The following is a 16,981-nucleotide window of genomic DNA, read 5'->3' as shown; positions in this document are numbered from 1 at the left end:
CTTAATGTTGTGTACTACGCATCATAAATAAAGTATGACTTTCCAATGTCTTTTCCAAAACCTGTTTACAAATGCGAACACACTTGTAAAGCTTGGCCAGCCATGTGCTCAGTGGATAGAGATGGGATATAATCTTACTTTTGTCCATACAGAATAATATAATAATACAAAATAATACAATAAAAAATATATATTTAATGTATTTCCCTAAACATCAAGGAAAGGGAAAGATGGAACTGTCAGTCAGTGGATAGGAAATGGAAGTGTTTTTCTGGACCAATGCACTTTTATAATTTAATACAACTTTTGTGAGCAGGCTATTCATAGTTGAATTGCCTTTCAGATTCCACAAATGCATCTGCTTTTACATTTATTAAAAAGAGAAGGGCACATTGCTTTACACAATCAGTGCATTGAAATATAATTCATGTAATACCTTGGTTTAGTTCAGAGCACGCAGACAAACACATGTGAGAGACAACTAATCATGTCATTATGCAGAATATATCTTTGGGAGAATCCATAATGATAATGAGTCTTTACAGAGTATTGCTGACAGTTGTGTTACAGGATGGATCTTTGAAAGTGTATGTAAGGGAATGCTTAATCTAAAGTACAAAAACTGCATGACAAAACAAAACCCCCTTTATTTTCCTTAATGACATGAATTGAATTCAAACATCATATCCGGATTATAATTAACCACCAGAAATGGATTTCTCAGAAACACAATTTAATTGTACCTTTTTTTTTTATGCAAAGGGCAGTACACAAAATGTACAGTACATAATGTGCCATACATATGAAAAGATAAAACTGGGACAACAAAATGAAACAGAACAAAGAAAATAAATGAAAAAATAAACATAAATAAAGGGAGTCTGAACAAATAATAATTATAAACACATAATATAAAAAGCATAGAGGTACATTCTTATATCTGGCTCAGGTAAATGTGATAACTTTGGAATATTGTTTTATTAAGTTGGTAGCAAAAAAGACAGACTGCACACTTTCAATTGAAAACTAGTTATCCTACAAAAATACAAGTCCAGTAATACTGTATTAGAAAACTATCGGAGCGTGGCTACACTGAACAGATTATGTCTTGTGACGATGTGTCATAAACATTTCAATGACACTGTTTTACAAATGTACTAATTTAATTTCCAATGAAAATACCTATTAGAGAACCATTACAAAGATGGACCATAGGCTTGTATGTCCACTGCTGCTGTAAACCATTAAAACATTCTTTCATCAGCATACTTCAAATTCCATTTTGGGTGAGAATCAGCAAAGATGTACTATGATGTGTTGAGTTGCGGAGGCACAAATATGCTGTCTTTTGAAGCCCAAATGAGTATTTTCACCTACAGTACATAACTGACCTCTGTGTTTGTTATGTTGCAGGCTGAAAACCTCCGCCATGTTTTTTTATTTGATGATAGTTTACCGCTTCTGCCAGATTATGATTATTGTTTGGAAGATGAACAAGAAATGTCACAGCAGCCAGTTAGATTTTTATTTCATTTTATTGACATTTTTGCACCACCTTTCTACAATTCAAGTCATTCATCAGCACACACTGTATAGGGGTCATACACATTTAACAAATGCACATTTGCAGTGTGTTTGAACAGAGGTGGACATGTTTTTGCTTGTGGGATTAATTTATTATGTTTGTCCTCATTCATGTGTTTTTGCAGGTGTATTAAAGAGTGAAAGAAAAGGGATTGACTCAGCCACATTAAAGTTAACCTGGGGATGGCAGACTGAAGATGCAAGAGCTGCAGGAGGAACCAACAGAGTGCCGAAAGGTAGGAAAAGTTCAAAGTGAACCTCTACTTATTTCTGATTATAGACCCAGTTCTTTCTCCAGGAAACCAATTTTTCGTTTGTTTTTTTCATTGTTGGCAGAACTGACTTTGGCAACTGGCTTGCCACGTTTGTCTGAGTCCACCAGTCTCAAGGGGCGAGGTTGTTGTCGTTTGAATCTTTCTCAGTTGCTCGCTGTTCTCAGATAATCAGCCCTGTTCTTATCTGGTCTGTGATAAATCTCCATTGTTTGATATCCTCCTCCTTTGGTTGGTCCTCTTGTGTGAGGTCTGAGCTCTGTCGATTAGCTGAGTCTCATGTACAGCTTTGAAAGGGTTGGAGCTGGGCTCATTGGCTTTAAGGTGTTTGTAGAATTTGTATTGCTGTTTTTTGGATTCTAATTAAAAGTGGCAATTGGTTTATTTCAGCCCAACATTGAATGTGTGCTGTATTTTTGTGGACACTTTAGTTTTAGATTTCTCTTAGTGTTAAACCTAATTTAACTAGCATTGCATTGTCAGTGTCCCTACACATCGCTACCTATTTTTGAGTTATTGATTTGAATATTCATAGCAAGGTTCAGGTTGGAATCAAAAGATGCAGTTATTGACATCTGAAGGGAAAGTTTGGTTTAAAACTAGTCAGACTTTTGTTGATTAAATTATGTTGAATGTTGTGCAGTTGGATGATAAGAATGCTTCAGAATAATATGTCCTGGTGATTATTGCAATCGTATGCCTCACACTACTTCTTTGGGTTATCTTTGTATGACAACAATATCTTTACAATATATTTCCATTCTAGCATTGAGTACTCAAAGGTAAACCGGTGGCACATGCATGTCTTTAGGACAAAGTAGACTCATCTCCATTTCCCCAATATATTCTGGCCTTATCAAACAAATAGGCTAACTATTCAACATGGTGGCCTCATTACAGCATGAACAGTCTGAAAGACAACTTTCATTTGTCTCTGCAAATCCATACTATTGTTATGAAATTCCTTTTTGAAAAATCTCTTTCTTTCAATGGCTTCCATGTCATATGGCCAGCAACTCAAAATCAATGCAGCATTGTATTGTAATTGCTAATTTGTGCTCTTTAAAATGTTTCAATATCTTCCATGTAATTTGACCCATGGACCTCCATTGCATACCAGATAATATAACTATATAGTGAACATGAAACACACCTCTTTTTATTGAATTTTAATCCGTCTATTTTGTACAATTATATTTTAAGGAAATTCACTTTTTTATTGAGAAGTCAATTTCTTTTAACAGTTGCCAATTTCCTATGACCCAGTTACTCCAGATCAATGCAGCATTGTATGACTATTGACTACACTCAACAGGTGGGACACCTTTTTTTAATGGATCAGAATTGTACCACTGCTTTTGACAAGTAGTACTCATCTCTTTTTATTGGATTTATTTGTTTTTTTCCTATTTTATATAAAAATCTTAATGAAAAGATCTGCAATTGTGAGCTTGCCCTCTTCATCTGAAGAGAACCTTTATTCAAAAGCCATCCACCAGTGAATCTACACTGATTCTTGTGTATACATTGACATTTTGTGTATTTATTTGTCCTACTGGAATGTAAAGGCTGATCCAAGGAGTTGTCTGAACTTCATTTAAACGAGATTTTATCCTGATTTGATCAACCTTAGGGGATCTACTCCATCTTTGTATAACAATCACTTGCCTTTTATCCTAAAGAAATCGTAATTGGATTTCTGTCTCATGTTTGACCTGATGCAAGCACAAATAACCCAATTTTAGTATTGTTTGTCCAGAACAACACTGGCTGCAGGCAGAACTTGCCAGTGTTGCAGTACAACACACAGTGCAAAACAAACAAAGAGTGGCAGTTATACATATTGACCTCTAGCCATTCATTTTCACAAAAAATGAACTTGTTTTCACAGTTGTCTGGTTTAAATACTGACAGAAAGAAGGGGAACACAGCTAAGATGGATTTTACTTGGTTGTCTGCATTTCAAACGTTTTTCTTTAACTTAAAACGTTGGTGCGCCCACTCTCAGTGCAGACTTTGCACAGTTGAAAAGCCTGGCCAAAAGCAGAGTCCGTCCAGTTTATTAAGTTAATCTGATAAAACTCCTTCAGTTCAGTGAGTAATGATCTGGGCTAGTGAGCAGAGCAATTATGGGGCTGTGATGCTCAAAGAACACATTTGCTAGAGCAATTATAGAATTAAACAAGAGGAGGCCAAGTGTCAATGTGAAATGTTCTGGTGTTGAAAATGGAGTGTGTGTTTGTGTTTGTAAAAGAGTCATTTGAAATTCTGAAAAAAAGGAAATACAATACTTTGTTGTGGATAAACCATAGACTGTATATACAAAGAGATAAACATTATTAAACCATTGGAGAAGGCAAACACGTTACTGTGAAATCCTGTCCAGTTCTCTTCGCAGTAAGTCAAATACTGTTATTGTTGTGTACTGCAAATGACAGCTGATGCCAGTTCCAATTTAAACTCTGGAGTTGTGGACAGTGTAATTACAGCTTTCAGGTGACGGGGTGCAGTGTGCTGGATTGCTAACAGGTGTGGTGCTTATGGTGATTGCATCAGGATATGCTCCTTTCCCGGCACTTGTCACAGACATTACTTTAACAGAGAGTGAACTAGTAGAGGTGCACACTGCCACCCAGTGTAGTGAATGGGAACATATTTGGGCACACTGACATTTCATATACTTTCAATGGAAAACCATAATTGATACTTAAGTTCCATTAATGTGCCAGCAAGCACTTTACCAGGAACTTGTAGCCAGCACACCTAGATTGTGTAGTCATTATTTCCTCACCAGTGTATGTATAGCCTACTGCCTTTCTCACTGTGTCCTTTCTCTATAGGGAAGGACTTATGCTATATTTTGTGAATGATAATTCATGTTAAATGATTGAGCCCTAAGCCCTTTGTTGTTGCTTTCGTCCTCATTGCTGATACAGCATTCCAACTACTTGTTATGCTACGCACAAAATTCTTTATTATTCCACCGGGTTATTTTGCACCTCTTCTTCTCCCACATTCCACATCGCAGAAACTACGTTCAAACATCAAAACGTTCAGCTCGGTCGGGAATCGATGGCTATTACTTTTCTTATTCACGACTTTTATAATTCCAGAGATACATCTCATAATTCATCAAATTTATAACATGGAAGTCGATGGAGAAACTCTTCAGACTTGAACAATCTTCATGCAACTTCAACTGCTAACTGCTCCTTCATACTTTCACTCAGAAACCTCATTCCAACTTTAAAATGTTACACATCTTTCTGACATTATTCGTGTAACACAACTTTTAAATCTGATTCGTACTTTTAGAGATATTAAACATTGTTCAGACCTTGGTAAAGAGGCCTTCTTCAGATTTTAGAGTGTGTGATGTCACAGCTAGAGTGGAGGACAGATTTAATTTTGCCTTCATATTTTCTTTTAAACCTGCCATAATTCCCAAACCCTACATTCCTGAGACATAATTCTTCATGAGAAACGTAGGAAAACATCTCGTAGCTTGAAAAATTAAAAATAATTAAGAAACAAAATGCCTCTTGAGGGCATGAAGTGACAAAAACTTTCTACATGTCTCCATTAAACCCCATTGTAAGTTCAGCCTCATCTTTCCCCACCACAGCAGCCGCACACCTTTAGTTAATCTGCCAAAAAGGCAGCATTATTAACCCGAAAGTACACAAAAAGTCCACTTCAGATGCTCAAGTTCCTTGACATGCTTCACGCTTTTAAATTTCACCGATATCTGTTACGGTTCTTCAACAAAACGTTCACATGTAAGAGGTTTATCTCTCATTCAGAACAATGAAAATGCTCTCCTCTCACTGATTACTGCACATCACCATGGAAACCTTTGATCTCTAGACACGTCGTTAGCTCAAATATAAACACCTGTGTCATGGAACACGATGATGTCATAACTCCAACTGACATGCTCAGAGCAGCAGACTTCAGATAATGGTTAATGGTCCTGCCCTCAACAGCTCTACGTCAATTATGGGGTTTCCATGGAAACGCATCCCTCTCCATAAAACACGATGTCGCTGTAACTCCAATGGACACGGTCCGTTCGTCCCCCAAACTTCGCTTGTATATCACCGGTCCATGCCTCAACAGCTCTACGCCAAATCTGAGATCTCACCATAGGCTGTTGCCATGGAAACGCATCCCTCGCCATAAAACACAGCCCAAAACTAAACAGTTTTGGTAACGATGCAGCCATCAACATATCTAAGCGTATTATGGAGTGCCATCAAATTCCGTTGCCACGGCGACAGATCATTGCCATCAAGTTAGTTCAATAGTTTGCAGTTCAAATATTCTGCTGCTTTTCCAAGCCTTTTTACTTTATTTTCTTCTCTTATCACACATTCAAGCCCCCAGTGTTCATGTATCATTTCAATCTAAATTCTTCACTTTCTTCTTACACATTACATTTCAGCATAGCAATTCAGCGTCAGCATAAAGCATTCCCACTAGCAATTTCTTCAGGAATTGCATTCTCTAGTTATTAATACTGTTACTAATAATAATAATAATAATAATAATAATAATAATAATATAAAATAAATCAATAATAAACAAGCAGTTTTTTCATCATTATTATCGCCTCCTGTGTGCGGGAGCGTGCGTGACAGCGGGCGGACAGCTTGTGCTTTGTCCGTAAAAGTAGAATGGTATATGTACAATCCAATTACCATGAACTGTTCCTACTATAAAAAGTAAAAATGCCATATATATAAAAGGCCTTTTGAGTCATTTCTGCTCTATTGTACTTGAGCTGAAACATGAAAGCACCAGACTGAATTTATAGTACTTTAATTTCTTACTCGCATAATGGACATTATATTGAATAAATTGGCAGATAACCTTGTCCAAACAGATCATTTGCAGTGTCTTGCTCAAGGTCATTTGACATGCAGAACGCAGGAGACATGGTTCCTTCTCTTAGTCTGGCATACAACTGTTGTCCCAAAGTCAACAAGGATATTGTGAAGTTTTTATTGTCATCATCATTTTCAAAAATCATATCAGAAAACAAAGATAGTTCAACAATACATTTCTACTGTATATATATGTTTTTAAATACATTCTAAAATATGTCTGAAGGGAAGCTGTTGCAGGTTGCATGGGTGACCAAGCCTTTTAAGCCCTGCTTTCTAAAAATGTCTCTCTAATGTTTGCAAATTGCACAGAGGTTAGGGGTTATAATATTGATTTAGACATTATACTTGAACTATTGCAAATAGTATTTCTTTCTGGGAATAACTGTCAGAAATCTACAGGATGAATTGTGTACATATTCAGATTGTACACCGTGTGGTCAAACTGACAGAAAACAAACAATCATTGTTTGGACACACATTCAAACACATTAGATTGTATTATAGCATTATGTCAGAGCTGTAAAGGCCTTATTTATTCCAGTAAGAAACCTTTGCATTTTTCTATTCCATAACATTTTATAATCTTATCTAAACCAACTCTGAACACAGAACAGTGTATAAAGGGATGTAGAGTGCAGTATAGTTTAAGGCCCCTAGGCAGAACATCAGAGAAGCACTTTCTGTGTTCATACCTGGTACATTAAAAATGATGTATAGTTTAAATGTGCTCCCCCTTTGGTTTTTTGCTTTTCTCCGGTGTGGTTATATGGAAATTCTACTGATATCCTCTAATCCTGAAAAGCTCAACTCTCTGTATCTCTGTGTTACACACAAACATATTTCAGTGTTTGAAGTGATGCTTTGTGATGCTATTTGCTCCATTACACTTCATTTTCTTCATATTTTTCTCTAAAACAGCCGTCCATTTAGATGAATCAAAACACCATTGGCACCAGCCATTTGTTGTTTTGAAGACAGTGGTACATTAGCATTGCTCAAAATGCCCACATATTTCTAATAAAACATTTTAAAATATTGAAATAACTTAAAAACAGTGAAAAAACGCAGTGGGATTGTTGACAGGAATTACAGAAGAAAGATACTAATACAAATATTTGACTAAGGTCTAAACAAATATAAATGAGTATCCCTGTAAAAACAGCACACCTAACAATGCAGCCACATTGATCCTACATTGTGTAGATGGAGAAATCGTCAAAGGTTTTTCCAGCTTTTGGTGGAATTTTGTGTTTTTTTACCAGGTTAATTCAGCAGAATTACTAATCGGGCCTTCTTTGCCTTTTATGGCCAAGCTTCCTGAATAGCCTAAACTGAAAATTGCATTAAAGGCAGCAACAAGCAGAGGCAGCAACCCTTACACATATCTTTGTTCAGTGACTGCTCATTGTGTCTGCCCTCAAAGACAATTGGTTGTCAGTGTACCTATGTATACTAAACAAAAAGCCTGAAGAATTGATACAGCTGCTTTTTGTTCTGGATTTGTGAAATTACATGTTTTAACCAGTATGTGTTGTTTGATGTTGGCATTTAACATTCACAAAAAATAACACGCATATCGCCCTTAGTGTTAAAAAATAACAACAAAAAACATTGGATCGGGCACCTGGCAGCTAGTAAAAAAACAGGAAACAGAAAACATGTTACCCTCTCAGTCTGTTCCATTTGAGCTGATAAAAGCAGGTCCTGCACCCCACCTTTATGCTCCCTCTTTAAGGGCCCTGATTGAAAAGGATCAATACTCCCAAAGAGAAGATACATCAACAGTTGTACCATCACCCATAAGTGTACCTCCCTGGTCTCCACGGAGGTACTTGCCATCAGAGCTCTTAATGGCAACGCGTCCATGTTCCAGGAACTCAAGGAAAAAGTCCTCTGGTTTTTCTCCATCTGAGCACACTAGGCCACTCCTAGAAACGTACCAGAACCTTCCATTCACACCTGCAGAAGGGCATATGGGTGAATTATAGGTTAGCTGTTAGCTGTTTTTCATCAATATATTATAGTTTTCAGATATATACAAAACATGTCTCCCAACGCCCCTCTGAGAGATATTTGGTTAAAAAGAACACAATGGAGCTCTAGGAAGAGATTAAGGTGATAAGGTGTGTGGGGGGGTCACCTTGGTTGGTGATTGGCTAATGGTTACACAAGCCAAAAAATCGTTATGACATCATAAAGTGGCCAAAATCTGATCAGCTCATTTTCAGACAGGTTTTTATATAAATTGATCAGGACAAAAAGAGAGAGAATCTCTTTTCCTGAAACTTTCAGAATCTCTTTATACAGAGGGGACACATGTTTATGTATAAAATACATGAAAAAGTGGATTTTACCATAATAGGTGACCTTTAAATTAACAATTGATTTACTAGATGCTGAATATCTATCAAAACAGAATGGTTGTTATGTTGAAAGATAGTATGTCAAGCACATCATGAGAATACTTACTTTTTACATGGTAGGCGCCATCATTGAAAATCAATGAGAAAATGTCATAGACTGATCGATTTGCGTTCAGAGTGTTGGAGTTCTTGTGGTGACACACAAAGCCATTCTCTCCACGAAGGATCAACATAGGGCGGTTGATGAGTTTCATCAGGAATAATTCATCAGCACCTACAATGCAGGAAAATTACTGTTCACTTTGTGTGCATTTAATCTACAAGGCTTACCCTGCAGCAGCGAATCTCAAGTGGCTTGGCTGAAAGGACTTACCGACTGCATCGCTGACTGCTGAGAGCTGACCGTTCTTCTTTGTACATACATACTTCCCATTACTTGCTCTGAGTGCCACTCTCTGTCCTCGCCACTCTATGTCAAACATTGTGTTGACCTCCCTGGGAAAAATGCATGAAGACGTAAGGGAGAAGTAATTGAAAACATTAAAGAGAGCTCACCTTTTGAAATCTGTAATAGCTACTTACACTTCTGTGGCAGTGGACTGTATCTCTCCGTGAGTCACGAGAGTCCAGTAAGATCCACCATTGGTCCGGAACATAGACTTTTTGCTCTCTTTATCAATCTCCATCTGGAAGGTCTCCATGTCTGTTTCTACGTCCTGATTGGCGGAAATACTCACTCCTGGTAATAAGGGAAGAAAAGACAGCCATAATTATACCTTTTGTTCAATATAAATGATTGACTTTATGGTTGCCTCCTCTTGAATGTAATTTGCTCTCTCAGGAGACATGTACTCAACATGGTATTATTTAAGCACTTCTCTTTTGTTGGCCTTATTATACAGGGTGCTACCTTCAATGACTCATTCAAGGCTTCTGCCTCCTTATATAGGATGCATGTATTGAATGCTAGGTCACAAATCATTTTATTTGGCAGATTAATAATACATATTTAAGCTGTGATTACGTTTATATTTACATTAATGACTTGCCGTGTGTTTCCTTACTAAATTAGGTTGGTTGCTTGATTCAAGGTCTAGTTGCATCATTCTTAAAATTAATCCACTCTAATGGATTACACCAACGGAAAGTTCTGTACAATACATGATGCTTTGGCAAGGTTTGCGGGAGACGTGGATAATAGTAGCAATGTTTTGCCCTTTTTCCACCACCATAACAAACATATCATTGTGTGTTTTATACTAAAAAAATACATTTTGAAGAGAGAATCACTTTAAACAACAACCTGCTCTGTCGCTATCTGTGAGCTGCGGATGTTTTTATGCATCACTCTGTTAACTATTAAGCACATCTAATTTAATCAACTCGTGATGTGTTTTTGACGTCCAAAATAAAGTAAAGAAAAGCTCAATCTAACAGAGTAGCATTACATTTTTGCATAAAATTGTGCACATTTTTCCAGATAGTAAATGATTGCTCCATTCTGTTAAACATGCGGCCTGATTTACAGCCAGTGTAATTTTGTACACTTAATCCACATGTATTAACACTGTCTGGTGGCGTGTGTTAGGTGGTGGAGAATACACAGACGCAACTGAACTGTGTCTGCTGTAGTTCAAATTAGACGCCACAGAAATATCCTTCAACCTTTCTCTTAAGCCTGTAACAACCCTAATCCCCCACAGTAACCCCTCCACCCTTCCTCGTTCATTTGCTTGCTGTAATTCCCGGAGTGGTGAAATGCAAATCTGCACTGCAGGGCCCACTAAGCAGCTTTCAGTACTCGGTTCCTTTAAAAACGTGTATGCCACAAGCTAAACACTACAATACAAAATGTAATTGTTTATTCTATATTATGAGACTAGAGAGTGCAAGGTTGTACAAATATTGCCCTGAAAGGCACCTTCTTTATGCAGCATTTTATTCATTCATAAGCATAATGATGACTGCAGTCTTATGTTTGTTTGAGAACCTTGTTCCTCCGATATGCGCTCATATTGAATGAACATTGTACAGCTAGTTAAATAAGGCTCTTCATTGTAATTGAATTTTAAAGCTTTAACTACTTGCAACAGAAACACAATTTGTTCCGCTGTCCTCCCACATTGTTTGCTGGAATTGTTTTACAGGACAGAGCAGAACACATTGTGCTGAACATATATCTTGTAACTCTGTACTGGCTGTAGCTCTGTTTTTCTGCAGCCACTACCCACATATTTAAATAATTTTCAGACCAACACTCGATGGATGATTGTAAATAGCGAGTAACCGCTTAAAAGGCTTAAAGTCCAATGATAGTAATTGACACCCGTGGGGCACAGACCTGCCCTGAAGTCATTTGCACGCTGCTTAATCTTCAATGGACACGCAGTGGAAATGACAAAGCCCATTACCACAATTACGTCCACAGTACGGCTGTCAACCTTTCTGGATGCAGCGTGTAGACAATACAAGTAAAACCTTCCCTACATTAGCGGGTAAATCTTGCTAATTTGCCTGTAAGAAAGAAATAATACAAATCCAGGCGATCTTGGGTTATCAAGGTCTCTAGAATGTACTCTACTGTGCTATTTGTTCAGGTGTTTTAAAAAGGATATAGGCTAGGCTATGAGCTAACATAACAATACGTACATTTGCTAAATTTAACAATTTGCGAAGTCTGTTTCAGTTTTTCAGCAGCTTTGCAAAGAAATGCAGGTAAACTAAATACTGAAAGGAGACAGAATAGAAAACTAAATCAAAGAGAACCACTGATATGAAATCAACAGTACCGGAAAGGTGACTACTACATTTAAACGTAATAAGAATAACACGTGGAAAAAACATTAATCTTATTGAAAGAAATATATTGGGAAATAGCTATCAGTCTTTTAAAATGTGATAATTTCTTACTTCCCCAAGCTTGAATTTAGCATCTAGCTACGCCTAGCCTACATATTTGCCATATTGTTTTCACGCCCATCTGTTACCATACCATCTGTTAGGTCTTTCACCTTGCCTTATTTTTGGAAAAATCAACTTTTTTCAAACAAGGAACTTGCAAACAATCATATCTTGTCTTTTAACTTCCTTTTAGTTTCCAGAATAAAAATCATTCTGCTGTTCGGGTAACAATCCAATCAATTTTATGTAGGAAACTTTTCAATTTTAGATCATGTACTTTTTAACTCAAGACTGCATTAGGACTGATTACCTTGTTTGACAGAGACAAATCTTTTGTTGGCAGCTTGAAAAACTACTTGTGGATGACTCTCTTCGAGATCAAACAGCTCATCTTTTCCAGGCTTGGAGCAGCGGCCGGACCGCAGCGTCCCTGTGGGGCCCACTGGGGTCAGATATTTCCCATCACTGTCCTTAAAGGCCAGCTTTCCGGACTTCAGCTCCAGTGTAAAGCTTGTAGTATTGGTGTTCTCTTTCACCAGTTTGCCATCATTGCTGAGGAAACGACTGTCACAGGTCTTCAGGCTGTACTTGCCATCGAGGTATACCAAGGTGACCAGGGAGTGAACTCCCCAAGGAATGTTACTGTCCACGGAGATCTCTCCATCTGAAGCAGACAGATGGGCATAGCGCTTACGTGCCACGCTGAGCAAGCTGGCCTGCGGGTGTAAAGCCAAATGGACGGCCCACAGCTCTTGTTCCCCAATGGCTTGAGCAAAGCAGGACAGGTAGTCAGCCGAGCCTCCAAAGTAACGCAGGTAAGGCTCTGATTGCAGAGCCCAGCGGCCATCAGATTGAGGCACAATAAGGAAGCGACTGTCAGGGTCAGGCTTCTCTGCCCCACATGTGATCTTCCCATCTTTGTCAGAAGCCAGATAGCGTCCCAGGTGGCTGCGGAGGAAAACTACCTGGCCGTCTTTCTCATCCTGTTCTAGGGTCCAGATCTGTTTCTTCTTCATGCTGACGCCCGAGGCATTCACCTTAAAGCCAAAGGCCTCGGCTGTCAGGTAGCGGCTGTCATAGTTGATAAGGCCGAACTGCAGCTTCAGAGCCCTGTTAAATCCGTTTGTGGGCATGCTTGAACAGTAAAGAAGTTTAGTAAAAACAAGGGAAAGGGTAATGAGGGAAAGCAGGCATGAAACGGAAATAGACAATGCTTGATCTATTCCGTCTTATGTCTCTCAAGCTGTAAATTAGTTCCACTTATCTCCTCTGATGGATGGTTTAGTGTTCCTTCCTTCTCCGGTCACTTTCTCTCTTTCCCCAGAGAGCTTGCACAGGCACTTGCTCCCTGTTCCTTAATGAGTTAGGATTAAAATCAGCAGGACGCACCACCTCAATCCAACAAGCCGCTGACGTCACATACCAGTGCACCAACCGTGAACCTCCCCTCCTCCCTCTCCTTTCCCAGTACAAGCTCAGCACAGATTCGTTCTCGTTATCTCTTCCATATCTTCTACTTTCTATCGCCTCTTTCTTTTTGTCATCCCCTGCCCTTGTCGTTCTTTCCTGTAACTCACACTAGTACACTTGTCTTTCTTGCTGACTGCCTATTGGTTGTTACTCTCATATTTAGGTCCATTTACTCGTAGCCAGGCCATCCAGCTTTAGGATTATCCTAGCTTTGATCTGCTGGCGAGCCACAGCCTAATTCGGAAATGTCCAGAGTTAAGGTGCTTTTGCTTACTCCCCACTGCTTCTTTTTCCCTTTTTGATTCTCTTTTCAAAGAATAAATGGTTCATGTTCATGAGTTTATGTAAATACGAGCACATGTTGAATATAGTTCACTTCCCATGAATGAACCTTCTGCTTTTTAAAGACTTGATGTAAAGATTCGAATTAAATTCACAAAGAGCCTTGTTCACATTTCATGAGAACAGCGATAATGTACAGGCTGACTGAATTAAAAGAACAGTCTTAACTTTCCACATGTAGAGGAGCTATAAAGCAACACTGTTTGCTTCAAGTCTTCAGAGGCATTTACATTTGGGAGGTGAGTTTAAGAGGGATTTGAATAGCATTTGAATGTGCAAGTTTGCACATTTGCCTTTGCTCCACTGTCATCTCAGATCAAGTGACAATCCTTCCAGACCCACCTCTGGTATTCTGTCAGTCAACTGATAATACATGACGTGACTCCATGACCTTTGTCACAGTGAACACGAAGGGCAACCTTTTGTAAGAGCATTACCACCGTCTTTCACTAAGGTTCCTGGGGACGTTGAGGGTAATACCAAGGAGAACTAATTGTAACTACCAAAGCCAAACGCTTTTAATTCAAAACACAGCACAACGTAAATTCCTTGGTGTATGATTTCTAATTGATAATCATTAAAGGGAAGTTTTTAATGAAGGGGATCTATTAGCGTTGACAGTTAAGAGTGATCCTCGGCCACCAGAGGGGGTTCACGCTCTAATGTTAATCTAAAGACAAAGGTTGTAAAAGCCCAAAGCTTTGATTTGTGTAGTAACTTGAGGACAGTTATTGTTATTGAGGTCACACAGGGTAAAGGGCATTGGGTCGATTTTTGTTGAATGCCAGTTTTTTCTCTGAATGCTTCATCAGAAGTGCTTGTCACCTGGTTTGAATAGCTTCAGAAACCTCCTTCCATCACACTTACCTGAGGCTTTTCTTTCTAAATACGCATAGTCTGACATTCAGTTCAATCATTTTGAGTATCTTTCCTCAATGGCATTTAAAGTGTCACCTTCGTTTGTAGTACATACTAAAAGTGTATACAAGTTAGTTGGAAGAATAACAAAGGGAGCATTAGAGGATTTTAAATGGAGATCCGGGCTCAATTTCACCACCAAACATATATTACAAACAACATGCATCTTTTTAAGCTTCAGGCGAGTCTACTATTGGTTGCATTAGCTTTTATTCCTTGAAGCTAGCTGTTTTTATTTGATTTCAATAAAGTCGGCAAAATGGTAACATTTCATTCTTCAAACTTGACCAAAGCAATGGTTATCCTGCTCTTACTTGCCTTCAATTGTGAGGACAAATCTTTCACGTTAAAGGTGGGGTAAGTCATTTTGGAGAAACCGGCTCGAGTGCGCTAGAATTTGAAAATACACAGCCGGAAAAAATCTGCCACTTCCTTATAGAGCCCCTCCTCCAACACACACGAACGCGCACATGACCAATGAGGGCACGAGATAAGTTTGTGCACAGATAGAAGGCTGACAGGCAGGTAGGCCATCCAGTTATTTTAGCCGGGTCGGCTAAAATGATTGGTTGTGCTTTTTACAGTACTACGGCTTCCACAGATGACATTTTTTTATGGATTTTTTGTCAAAGCACTTAAAATATTCATTGCTATCGGGATGTTAAGAGCATTCCATGGAATATAACAAAAAGTGTATCTCGAGCCGGTTTCTCAAACTTACCTACCCCACCTTTAACCGATCACATCTTTCACAATTACAGTCTAAATATTCTGTTTGTGTTTTCAGCCTGTGCTCTCTAGGTGGCGGCATTGCCATGTACTAGTACACAATTGGTTATACTGGGACAGATGGCCAGTAAACATTATTAGAGGAGAATGATAATATAATAAGATTGTCATATTTCTTTTTTTAAATGGTATCGCAGTTTCAGAAATACAATTAGGTAATGTAATCCTAAAACCATTTCTCTATAAACAAAACTTGGTTTTCTTATTGAGATAGTGAACATTAAGGTATTGATAATTGTGTCAAATAGTGTTGTGTATCTTTGTAATGTATGCCATAGCAGTACATATAAAGTAGATCATTTACAAATACTCTCTGAGCTACTTGGTGTACCAGAGGAAATGTGGACTTTTTCAATCAACATACAGTAGCAGTTCTGTGCATACACATAGCAGTGACTCAGTGGTTGGTAAGATTCTTGACCAGTAGATGGCAGTGTTGACTATGAGTTGTAGTTTGTTTTCTCTCACAAATTGGAATTCCTTTGATCAATGGATTCACTGGACTAGATGTCATTTCTCATTTTATCAAACTTCCTCATGAAAAGAAGTTCTTTGGCTGGTTAAACACAAAGCAAAAGCTGAATCAAAATGTTTTCAGTATTAATTAATGTACTTATGTTTCATTCTGAAGTAACTTGAGCAATTGTGTTTATTGATAAATAATGGACTATATAAAATGTAAAATACATAAATCACTAAAACAACATTTTACAAATGTTAAACGATTTAATGTTATTTATATTTGCCATAAAATAACTCTTAAATGGTAGCAAAAACCATGGAAAATAGGGAAATGACCAGGCAACAATGAGTTGTGACACTGTAAAACCTATTATAGTTTAGTCTTTAGGCACAGTTTTGTACCCAAATGGAATGATACAGAAAGTGTAACTTGAATTATAGGGAAAATACAAAGTCATTAGTATGCTGCTGGTGTGAAGTGATGAACTGCTTGACATCTTTAAATCAGCTGAACACCATTTCTTGCGAATACAAACTGAAAAAAAAAACTTTTGTGAGGAAGAGGACGTACTGTTGCTAATATACCAGGTCTCTTATGACGGAAATAATCCTCAACAAAAGAGGACTGTCTCTCTCCTGTCCTTGAGATGCCCTAACTCCCTCTCACTCCAGGAACATAATGAGCAACAACTGCATGTCATTTCAACTGTAGTGGTCCAGTGGTCATGCCAAATTGCATATTGTGACCTAAATGTATTTACTTTCTCTCCTGCCCGTTTTGTTGGTTGTTCTCCTGTCTGTTTTGTACTCCTCCCTCTGTTTTCCTGAAACATCCGCTGAAAGAGTTCCTGGGTAAAAGCAAGTCAGAAAGAATAACGAAACCTATACTGTTAGCTCTAAATGAGAATGATTGAAGGAGGGGGGGGGAAAGTGTGAAAGGGGTTTGTTGGTCGCATGTGCACACGCATACCCAGACTGTATACATGCACCC

At 38.2% G+C, this 16,981-nt stretch overlaps 1 protein-coding gene across 1 annotated transcript; it reads right to left on the bottom strand.

Moving 5' to 3' along the window:
* Positions 1-8,498: 8,498 nt before the first annotated feature.
* On the bottom strand, positions 8,499-13,142 carry fscn2a (fascin actin-bundling protein 2a, retinal). The gene is made up of 5 exons (XM_034143136.1): positions 12,320-13,142; positions 9,691-9,847; positions 9,482-9,603; positions 9,215-9,382; positions 8,499-8,704 (listed from the first exon to the last, which is right to left on the bottom strand). The coding sequence occupies exons 1-5, from the start codon at positions 13,140-13,142 to the stop codon at positions 8,499-8,501; spliced, it is 1,476 nt and encodes a 491-aa protein (XP_033999027.1).
* Between the last annotated feature and the right edge of the window lie 3,839 nt (positions 13,143-16,981).

This window comes from Trematomus bernacchii, unplaced genomic scaffold (assembly GCF_902827165.1).
Source record: "Trematomus bernacchii unplaced genomic scaffold, fTreBer1.1, whole genome shotgun sequence".
NCBI lineage: Eukaryota > Metazoa > Chordata > Actinopteri > Perciformes > Nototheniidae > Trematomus > Trematomus bernacchii.
This window is presented reverse-complemented; position numbering and strand designations above follow the sequence as displayed.

Coding starts and splice junctions, on each gene's coding strand:
- fscn2a (XM_034143136.1), bottom strand. CDS start 13,142: ATGCCCACAAACGGATTTAACAGGGCTCTGAAGCTGCAGTTCGGCCTT. Junction 9,383..9,481: donor AGCAGTCAGCGATGCAGTCG/GTAAGTCCTTTC, acceptor CCTGCATTGTAG/GTGCTGATGAATTATTCCTG. Junction 8,705..9,214: donor TGGCGCCTACCATGTAAAAA/GTAAGTATTCTC, acceptor GCCCTTCTGCAG/GTGTGAATGGAAGGTTCTGG.